Source organism: Mastomys coucha, unplaced genomic scaffold (assembly GCF_008632895.1).
Source record: "Mastomys coucha isolate ucsf_1 unplaced genomic scaffold, UCSF_Mcou_1 pScaffold12, whole genome shotgun sequence".
Classification (NCBI taxonomy): domain Eukaryota; kingdom Metazoa; phylum Chordata; class Mammalia; order Rodentia; family Muridae; genus Mastomys; species Mastomys coucha.
Window position 1 is genome coordinate 10,990,176 of NW_022196894.1, and position 10,819 is coordinate 11,000,994.

Sequence of the window (10,819 nt, forward strand, 5' to 3'; positions counted from 1 at the left end):
GGTGGGTCCTCCTCCTATTCCTGCTCCTGCTCCTGCTCCTGCTCCTGTTCCTGCTCACTGCCTTTTCATGACTTTTATGGCCATCTCCAAAGAGGTTGAAGCTAAAGGCACAGAGCAGAGTCCCTTCCTGCATCTCTGCATCCTACACTAGCCCTGGTGGCTCTACTCAGGTGTGTCTAGGATGTACAGCTGCAACCCTCACCTTACTGATCTCATTTTTAATGAGGCCTTAAGTGTCACTGTGTATTAGAGTAACAAACCTCTGTTCTCAACTGCAGGGAATGACAACTGTGGTGTTTCTCTACTCCTCCATTCTAGCTTGTAAGCACAGGAAATATTCATCAAATTTGGGACCACTCTTTGGGAGTGGGAACTCAGGTCAAATGTCTCTTTGAAGCTAAAACCAAAGATAATCAGACCCTATCATTCATCAGCTTTAGTTACCTCTGTTAATTGGGGGTAAACACCAACATACATCTAACTGGGACATCAGGCCCTTTGTAGTCTGGCCACAGCCTCTCTGGGTCTGTTCTATACCATTTCTTCTCCCAACTTGTCAGCACTGCTGGCCCTTAACTGTTTCTACTTTTCCCATTTACCATGGACCTTTGCATGTATTATATCTTCTGCATACATATGCATCTGAGTATTAGATCTCCTAAGGGCAGCCTTTCCTGACCCCAACCCACCCCTGCACTCCAGGCTGCCCTATATTTGCCCTTTTATAATATTATGTGCATCTCCTTCCAGATTTCCTCTCTGTGTCTGCGACCATCTCTCCCACCCCTCCAGGCTGTAGTTCAGATGGGACAGAGATAATCTGTAATCTTCCTTGCTCTTTTGTCTAAGGATGAAGCACAGTGTCTGGTATGCAGTAGGTGCTGAATACATGTTCATTAAGTGTATGCATGAGATTTTGACAAGAAGAATTCACACAGGAGAATACAAGGATGCATCTCAAGAAGCCAGCTTTCGGGAGGCTGAGCAGAGGTCTATTGCAGTGAGCTGAGCAGAGGTCTATTGCAGTGAGCAGAAGCCTGGTCATGCTGCCTGTTCTCACCTGTAGCTTGTGGACCTTGTCACTGAGCTCTGTCCGGGCACGCTCCCCATCACTGCACTTGGACTGCAGCTCCTGCAGCTGCACCTCCAGCTTCTTCTTCTTATGCTCTACCTCCTGCTTCACCTGGCCCAGGACACGCAACTCCCCAGCTAGGTCTGCGTTCTCCTTCTCCAGTGTCTGCTTGCTTTTGTCCAGGTTTGCCTTGGCCTGTCAAGGGAAGCAGAGGGAGATGGGCTTGTCTCCTCCTCTCCCTGCCCTACTCCCAGTCCAAGGGAAGGGAGGAGGGGGTCCATAGAACTTCTGCAGGACTCTTGAAATTCTAGTTTCCGAACTATAGGAATCAAATCAAAATATGCCCATGTCCCTGAGGCCTGTTCTGTATAGGTTACCAAATTTTAGGATACTTCCCAAGAAAAATCTGAATTCCCAGATCTTTTTTAAAACAATGTCATGTTCTATCTTGTGACTGTGGCACTCTGCTCAGATGGCCACATTTGTCAAAATGCACTGAAAGGTACACTTAAAGTTGGTGAATTTAGCCAGGTGTGGTGGCTAATCCCAGCACTCAGTAGTAGAATCCTGAATGTGAGGCTTGAATTATCTAGTGAAGTCATGTCTTAAAGAAGAAAGAGAATGGAGGGAAGAGAGGGAGAGAGAAAAAGAAACAAAGGGAAAAAGAAAAAAGGAAGGCAGGTCATGGTGGTTTATATCTGTAATCTGAGCATTTCAGCTGAAGCACAAAGATTACCATGAGTTCTAAGACAACCTAGGCTATAGAATGAGACTCTGTCTAAAAATAAGAAAAGTGTGTGTGTGTGTGTGTGTGTGTGTGTGTGTGTGTGTGTGTGTGCATGCTCGGGCATATACATGCATATGCCTATTTACATATTTCAATAATTATACATATTTCAATAATTATGACTTTCAAAGAACAAGCTAAAGACCTGGAGACAGAAATTTTACCTTCCCCCAAGGCAGAAACCAGTCAGATCTAGATGGTAGCTGCTATTCGTGCTGCAGCCCATCTCCCTTTGGTCTGGTAACCATTACTTCCGCTTATCTTTCACATTCACTGTCTAATTTGCCCCAATATTTCTGTGATCAAGTTATTTTACCTAACCAGTTCCAGTTCCTGTATATATATATATATATATATATATATATATATATATATATATGAGTCACCTAAGGAGAAAGAGTATTTGGATAAAAACAGGAAAAGGAGATGGACTTGAGCTAGTGAGGAGGATAGAAGAGGAGAGAACCATGTGACTCCTAGAGCCCAGGAAACCCACTGCTTCCAGATCACCCCACACACATACACATAATATATCTGGGCTGCACAATTTCTCTAAATCTGGGAATTATGGATCTCACAGCTTTTTGAGTTGTAGGTTATTTGTATTTGTATGTACAGAAGCATCTTGGGGAATGGACCACAGGACTCAGTCTGAACATGATTTGCCTACTTTTCATAGACACTGTCTGCATGGCCTGAAGATCATTTTATCAATTAACTTGGTATACTTGTATTCCAACGATGACCCATCTCATGAAGGCTGGAGTAGGAACTTTTACTTGCAACACACAGAAAGTTCTAGGTTTTTTGGAGCATTTCAAATTCCAAAGCTCTAGACAAGAGTGGGTGAAGTCTGGCATCATAACATGGTTTCTGGGGTGCCTCCTGAGCACTCACCCTTTTGAACTGCTCCAGCTGCTCTGTGAGTTCCTCCACTGCCTGTGTGTGCTTCTGCCTCATCTCCTGGACCTGGGCCTCATGGGAGCGTGTCTCCTCATCCAGGGCCTTCTTCAGCACTGTCACCTCCTGTTCCCTCTTGGCTCTAGAGGAAAGAACACAGTGGGTTGACGCTTAGGCAGGAGAAAGAGGTTTGTCTGTGACAGTACTGTGCAAGGGAACAAGAGGTCTCCTGGCAGCCAGAGCCGAAGTTCTCCTCCCTTGCTGGGTGACCCATAGCAACCTGCCTAACCTCTCTCGCTCGCCCTGTAGTTTTGTCTCAGCTGTGAAGTGAGAATAGTGTTACCTGCTTCTCAAGGGTAGCAAGCCAACATACAAGCTATGAGCGAGAACGTGTCCATGATCTACAGATGTTCCTTAAGTATTAACACTGCTTGGATTTAACAGCACTTACTATATCCTGGAGCCTGAACTAAGATTTTTTTTCATTTATTTATTTATTCATGAGACTGGATTTCACTCACTATACAGCTTAGGCTGGTCTCAAATTTGCAGTCCCCCTCCTTCCACTTCTGAGTGCTAGGATTACAAGTATGAGCCATCAAGCCCAACTGGACCTGTTTTTCCATACATAGCATCTCATCCTCAGGTCAACTTTATGAGGCAGTGATGCTAAGCAGGGAAACAACTTACCCATGGGGCCCTAACCATTCAATGACAGAGTTACAACATGAAGGCAGCCTGGCTTTTAGTCACTGTCTGTATCTCTAGCCAGGTAGGAGAAGAACAAAAATGTGAGACTAACCTTTGGTACATGTACAAAACCCAAAGTGTGGTGAATACTGGGTCACAGTTAACAGAGACCCCTCCCAAATGCTCGAAAGATCTGTATGCATATTAAATGACCTATGTTACTAGAAACACCATATTCTCTGGGATGTGATTATTCATCTTTTCTGTTTACTTATAGGGACTCTTGAATTGGAGACCAATCTGACAGACAGAGGAAGAGGTTATTTTAAAACCCTAACTATGGATGGAACTGGAAGAAATATCCTTTTTGATACCTGTCCTTCTATCATGCTTAAGTTGCTCCTGAATTCCACATTACTACTCGCCTGCAGATAGAATTAAACAGACTCATATTCTAGACACAACCAGGAAGGCCAGTGGTTCCAGATCTGCTTATGGGCAGTGGCGTCTGAGGCCCAGCTTCCAGTACCTGAGCTCCTGCTGGGTAGCTGTGCTGTCCAGTGTATCCTCCAGCTCCGTCTTAAGGGCCTCTAGCTCCTCCCCCAGGTCTCGTTTCTGCTTCTCAGCCTTGTTCCTGGCAGCCCGCTCTGAGTCCAGGTCCTCCTGTAGGTCTGAGACATGGCCCTCCAGCTCTCGAATCTTCTTTAGGGCATTGTTTTTCTGGGCAATCTCTTCATCAAGCCTGCCCGGAATGGAACATGCAGGATTAAGACTCCCACAGCCGAGGCTATCCAATGCCACCAAAAACCATTCTGGGTCTGACTCTTTGTGTCTTAAAGTATAGGAGGCTCAGTTTAAAGAAAGCATTGGAGAAACAAGGATTGTCAATTACATAGGCCTATTTTCTTCAACAGAAGGAAATGAATGACACCTAATAACCAGGAATGCCAGACTGAAAAGTGGTCAGTCAGCCTGGTGATTCTTTGTTCTTCTATTAGGATCCCCTATATCTTGAGCACTGTTTGGGCCCAAGTCCTGCAGTGAAAAGAACTTGTCCCTATGAAAGAGACTCCATGTACTTTGCCCCCACCACCAATAGAATCAATACACAGATACTTTTCTAAACCCTAGTCCTGAGCTCTGTTTACCAGCCAGTAGAATTCATTCTTATTGCAAAAAGGCAGAAGTTCTACTATATTTAAATGTGTAAGGAAGACAAACTGTGAGGTCAGCCCCTGGAGATGTTGACCCAGTGCCTGTAAAGATGGTACTGCCCTAAGTCTTCATTTCTCCTGCTCCCCCTACCCCGGTCATCAGGCTTAGGGGATGGAATCCCCGACACCAAAGATGTCAGAACTCATTCCTCTCACATCTTCCAAAATCAGGTGTTTCTTTTGATGTTGCAAATTCACATAGGATGAGAGCATCAAGTTTATATAAAAAGGCTAAAACAGGGAATGGTGGCAAACATCTGTAATCCTTGTACTTGATCCTTGGAAAGAGTGAGGCAGAAGGACCTCAAGTTCCAGGCCAGGCTGAGATAAATAGTGAGATCCCGTCTCAAGAAAATAAAAAATAGAAACAAACCAAAAATAAAAAGGAGCTGGGTGTGCTAATGCCTATCAGTCATCTCAACACTGGGGAGACTGAGACAGGAGAGTGGCTGAGAGTTCAAGGTTAGTCTGAATTACATAGTGGGTTCCAAGAAAGCACCCCAAAGGGTGTGTTTGTATATCTGTGCTTGTTGTGTATGTCTGTGTGATGGCTTATATATGCTTGGCCCAGGGAGTGGCACTATCAGAAAGTGTGGCCCTGATGGAGTAGGTGTGTCACTGTGGGTGTGAGCTTTTAGACCCTCATCCTAACTGCCTGGAAGCCAGTATTCTGCTAGCAGCCTTTAGATGAAGATGTAGAACTGTCAGCTCCTCCTGCACCATGCCTGCCTGGATGTTGTGATGTTCCCACTTTGATGATAATGGACTGACCCTCTGAACCTGTAAGCCAGCCCCAATTAAATGTTGTCCTTATAAGCATTGTCTTGGTCATGGTGTCTGTTCACAGCAGTAAAACCCTAACTAAGACAGTGTGTATACATACACTTTTTTTATGGTGCTGTGCCTCTATGCCGGGTGAGGCCTCAGCCCTGAGTCATACTCCAACCATTGATAAATGCTTTATGAACACTAAATATTTCTGTTCTTTCATTTGCTCAGCCAGTGACTGGGTCCATGGTATACCCTTGTTCATGTGTTCTTAGTGGTATTAAAACCACAGCTTATATTACATATTTAAGAAGATGCATATACACAGATACACATATACATAACAACAATAAAAGAGAGACCATGGATTAGAAAAAAAGCAAGGGGGTGTATGATAGGAGTTGAAAAGAGGAAGGGAAAGGAAGAAAATGATGTAATTATCTCAAACAACAACAAAATCATAAAAAAAGTCATCTCCTCAGTACAGTAGAGGTGGTGACCATGGACCAGGGGGGACATGAATGATGTCAAATGGCAGAGCTGCAGGACTTCAGTGGAGGTAGAGCTCTGTCCTGTTGCATGGTGGAGCTAACATCTGTTTTGTGTTCTAAGACAGAACCTTGCTTATGGAGTCCAGGCCGTCCACAAATGATCCTCTGGCCTTAACCTCAGGCGTGAGTTCTGGGGTTACGTCACATTCAGCTTTGGCATCCCACTTGACTATGATGAATGGGATGCTATTGTGCTTATACCCAGAGAGATTAGGCTCTTTCTGGGTAACCTAGCTACTGTTCCGCCACAGACTGGTGTCCCTGAGCAACAGTTTTTCATTAGTCAACCAAGCTCTGCCATGCACTCCAAATCAGAAAAGAGAGGTGAGCCAGGAGCCAAATCACAAAGCCCTAGCTTGGCGTCTTAGAAGCAGTGTAACCAGGTATCTCCTTTACTCTCCAGAGAAGTGAGGGTAAGCCAGCACACCTGGTTAGGGGTCTTAAGGATGCCTCCAGGAATGAGCTGAACTTTTTTTTTTGGGGGGGGGGGGTTTGGGTTTTTGTTTTTGTTTTTGTTTTTGTTTTTTTTGGTTTTTGGTTTTTGGTTTTTTGAGACAGGGTTTCTCTGTGTAGCCCTGGCTGTCTTGGAACTCACTCTGTAGACCAGGCTGGCTTTGAACTCAGAAATCCACCTGCCTCTGCCTCCCAAGTGCTGGGATTAAAGGCGTGTGCCACCACTGCCCAGCTGAACTGAACATTTAACAGACTGGTAAATGTCACTTGCAACTGTGATATCCCTGGCTTGAGGCTAGCTGAATGCCAGGAAAAAGGAAGAGCAGAGGGATTAGGAGGGACATGTGACTGGAGCTGTGTGGGTAGAAGTGTGGGTGGGGGACAAACCAGCATGCACAGAAAGATTTGAGAGAGGGTAGGACAGAGACAACGAAAGCCACTCCAGCCTGTTTATGTGGTGTTTATAATACCAATAGAGATGAACTCAGTGGGCGACTGGGAATTCAGAACTGGGGTTCAAATGAGAAATTCTGGGTTCCCCAGATGCTGCAATCCTATTGGAGTAGCGGCACTGCAGAGAGGATGAGTTTGGAAGGCACAGAATCAAATGTGAGGTTTAGGGGTCAGAGCATAGTTGGGAAGGTTTGCAGGAAACCAGGTCTGACAATTGATATCCATGCCAAGGACCTGTGGCCATCTTAAAAAGCAGAGGGCCTCTGGACATGCACAGACACACACAGACACACACATGCACAGACACAGACACACATATGCACAGACACACACAGACACACACATGCACAGACACACACAGACACACACATGCACAGACACACATGCACAGACACACACATGCAGAGACACACATGCACAGACACACACACAGACACACACATGCACAGACACACATGCACAGACACACACATGCACAGACACGCACAGACACACACATGCACAGACACACATGCACAGACACACACATGCACAGACACACATGCACAGACACACACACACAGACACACACATGCACAGACACACACAGACACACACATGCACAGACACACATGCACAGACACGCACAGACACACACACGCACAGACACACATGCACAGACACACACATGCACAGACACGCACAGACACACACATGCACAGACACACATGCACAGACACACATGCACAGACACACACACAGACACACACATGCACAGACACACATGCACAGACACACACACAGACACACACATGCACAGACACACACAGACACACACATGCACAGACACACACAGACACACACATGCACACATAGCACACCTGGCTAGAGCTGCCTGGAGCTCTTCTTCTTTCTTTGCCAGCTGCATCTTGAGCTCTGCAATCTGGGCCTGCAGGTCAGCAATCTGCTCATGGAAGTCACTGGCATCACCCTCCAGTTTCCTCTTGAGTTTTTCCAGCTCCTGCCGGCTCTTCTCCTCTTTCTTCAGCCTCACTGTAACAAAGACAGGGCTACCTCAGTTGGGGGATGCCGCCAGGAAGAGGCATGAGTCTTTCCACCTGAGCTATGGACATTCAGCCCTAGACCTTCTGCAGCAGAGGGAATGCTGAGCTTGGGAAAATGCTACCAGGATGTGCCTCCCACAGTGTGGAGCCAGGTAGAATCTCTTTCCCAGGATAATCTGTCTTTCTAATGGTCCCTTTCTGACTTTTTCTGGTTTATTTGTTTTCTTAAAAAGATTTATTTATTTGGGGCTGGAGAGATGGCTCACTGGTTAAGAGCACTCACTGTTATTCCAGAGGTCCTGAGTTCAATTCCCAGCAACCACATGGTGGCTCACAACCATCTGTAATGGGATCTGATGCCCTCTTCTGGTGTTTCTGAAGACGACAGTGTACTCATACATAAATCTTTTTTTAAAAAGCTTTACTTTGTGGGTATATGTGTGAGTGTGTGAGCATCTGTGTGTGCAGGAGACTGTGGAGGCCAGGAGAGGCTGCTGGATCTTGCATAGCTAGAATTACAGGCAAATGCCACCTAGTGTGGTGCTGGGATCCAAATTCTAGTCCTCCTGCTTGAGCAGGAAGTGCTCTTCACTGCTGGGCTATCTTTCAGGTCTCTAAGGAATTATTTTTTAAAGTGACTGTGTCGAATAGTTCTACAGGTTTTGTGTAAGTTTTGTGAGGACATTTTCATAGACACCCATGATGAGGCTCTGCTTGTATTTGTCTCAGCTGCTCTCTTTCCCCTCCCCCACTCCTCTGGCCATCTTTCTTTATTCAAATAGTTCCTCTTTCTGCTTTCATGGCTTTTCCTTTTTAAAATCTGATTCTAGCCCAGTGGTGTGGCGCACGCCTTTAATCACAGCACTTGAGAGACAGAGACAAGCAGATTTCTGAGTTTGAGGCCAGCCTGGTCTACAGAGTGAGTTCCAGGACAGCCAAGGCTATACAGAGAAACCCTGTCAACAAAACAAAACAAAAAACCCACAAGTTGCCTTCCAACAACCATATGTGTGTGAGCTATGGTTCACAACCCCTTCCTAAAAAAAAAAAAAAAATGTAATTTAAAATTTGATTCCAGTTGAGAGAAAAGGTATTGTTCTTTTTCTTACCCAACCTTCCTCTCTTGCTCAGCCACCTACCCTACCTTAATACCCCTTCTTTTCCATATGTCTTCTTCAATTTTCATGTCTTATGCATATGTACTTATTTAAAATCTAGATTCTGGACTGGGGATGTAGCTTCCAGTTGATAGTGCTTGTCTTGCTCATTAGCTTTGTTTAGCTTTGTTTAGCTGGGTTCAAGTCCCAGCACTGCATAAGCTCAGCATAGTAGTATAACTATGTAGTGTTATCTGTTATGCCAGCGCTTGGGAGGCACAGGCAGAAGGGTCAGGAACTCACATCTAGCTTTGGCTACTTAGTGAGTTTCTGGCCTGCCTAGGCCACAAGAGACTTTGTCTCTAAAAATAAAGTAAAATAGGGCCAACAGGATGACTTAGCAGGTAAAGGCATTTGTATCCATACTTAACAATCTAAGTTCAAACCCCAGGCTCTGCAAAGTAGAAGGAGAGAACCAATTCTACAAAGTTGTCTTGTGACTTCCATGTAATGCTGTGACACACATATATGCATACACATACCACACATATATGCACACCATACATACACACAACATATACACACTGCACACACACATACACACACATATCATACATATCACACACACCACACATACCATACATACCATACATACATACAACACACACATATCACTCCCACATACATACCATATATACATATAGCAAACACACATATACCACACATACATACTTATCATACACATCACATATACACACTGCACACACATGCATATATACACGCATATCACACATACCACATACTTCACACCTTCACACATACCATACATACAAACACACACATATCACACATATACACACCACACATACCATACATACATACAACACACACATATATACCACACATACCCATGCATACACACTTATCACACACTTATCACATATACCACACACATCACACATACCATACATACAAACACACATATATCACACCCCCATATACCATACATCCACACAGAGCACACATATACCACACACCACATATACTATATATACAAACCACACATACATACACATTCACACATACACCATATACCACACACATGCACACTCAAAAAATAAATGAAAATTTCTATTTTAAAGAAAATAGAAAATAAAATAATAAAAATTTGTAAAACAAAATATTAAAATCTATATTCCACATATGAGAGAAAATGTATTTGTCTTTTGAGCCCAGCTCATTTCACTTAACATGGCTTCTGTTTCCACCCATTTCCCCACTCACCCTCCAGCTCTGAGATCATGGACTCATGCTTGCTCTTTAGCTTTGTGAGGTTTTTAGCTTTTTCTTCCTCTTCTGCTAGGTTGGTTGTCAAGTCACTGACCCTCTCTTCAAGGAGTTTTCGTTCCTTTGGGGGTAAGGGAGAAAACAAAAAGGTTAAAAAAAAATCCCCATTTCAATCCCAGGCTAGGAGTCCTGGACAGTAGAAGTTCCCACGCTGTCCACTTCTTGCCTCATGACAGAGAGTACTGCACACTCATGTGCACCTAGAGGACATTCCCATTCCTGCCTCATGACAGCTCGTCTCTGCCTCAGGTCCTTTGCACAGCAGATGAATGTTCTATTCCTAATTGATTCTCAGTTTTTTTTCATGCCACCTCCTCCAGAAAGCCTCCTTAGAGCTCCTCCTTCATCCCCTGGTGTCCACTCCTCCTTAGAGCTTCTCCTTCATCCCCTAGTGTTCTACTCCTCCTTAGAGCTCTTCCTTCATCCCCTAGTGTTCTACTCCTC

The 10,819-nt window shown here is 44.6% G+C and overlaps 1 protein-coding gene and 1 long non-coding RNA gene across 5 annotated transcripts in view; one reads left to right on the plus strand and one right to left on the minus strand.

Moving 5' to 3' along the window:
- The window catches only part of Myh11 (myosin heavy chain 11), a 108,079-nt gene that overhangs the window by 14,951 nt on the left and 82,309 nt on the right, over nucleotides 1-10,819 (minus strand). For all 4 annotated transcript variants that reach the window (XM_031363148.1, XM_031363150.1, XM_031363147.1 and 1 more), the window contains 5 exons: nucleotides 10,313-10,436; nucleotides 7,749-7,920; nucleotides 3,979-4,191; nucleotides 2,757-2,901; nucleotides 1,061-1,267 (listed from right to left, as the gene is read on the minus strand). In XM_031363148.1, coding sequence (XP_031219008.1) covers nucleotides 1,061-1,267; nucleotides 2,757-2,901; nucleotides 3,979-4,191; nucleotides 7,749-7,920; nucleotides 10,313-10,436 — 861 coding nt within the window. The remainder of the gene's footprint in view (nucleotides 1-1,060; nucleotides 1,268-2,756; nucleotides 2,902-3,978; nucleotides 4,192-7,748; nucleotides 7,921-10,312; nucleotides 10,437-10,819) is intronic.
- On the plus strand, nucleotides 747-3,913 carry LOC116085608. The gene is made up of 2 exons (XR_004116662.1): nucleotides 747-867; nucleotides 3,727-3,913. It is a non-coding gene; the product is annotated as an uncharacterized LOC116085608 (long non-coding RNA).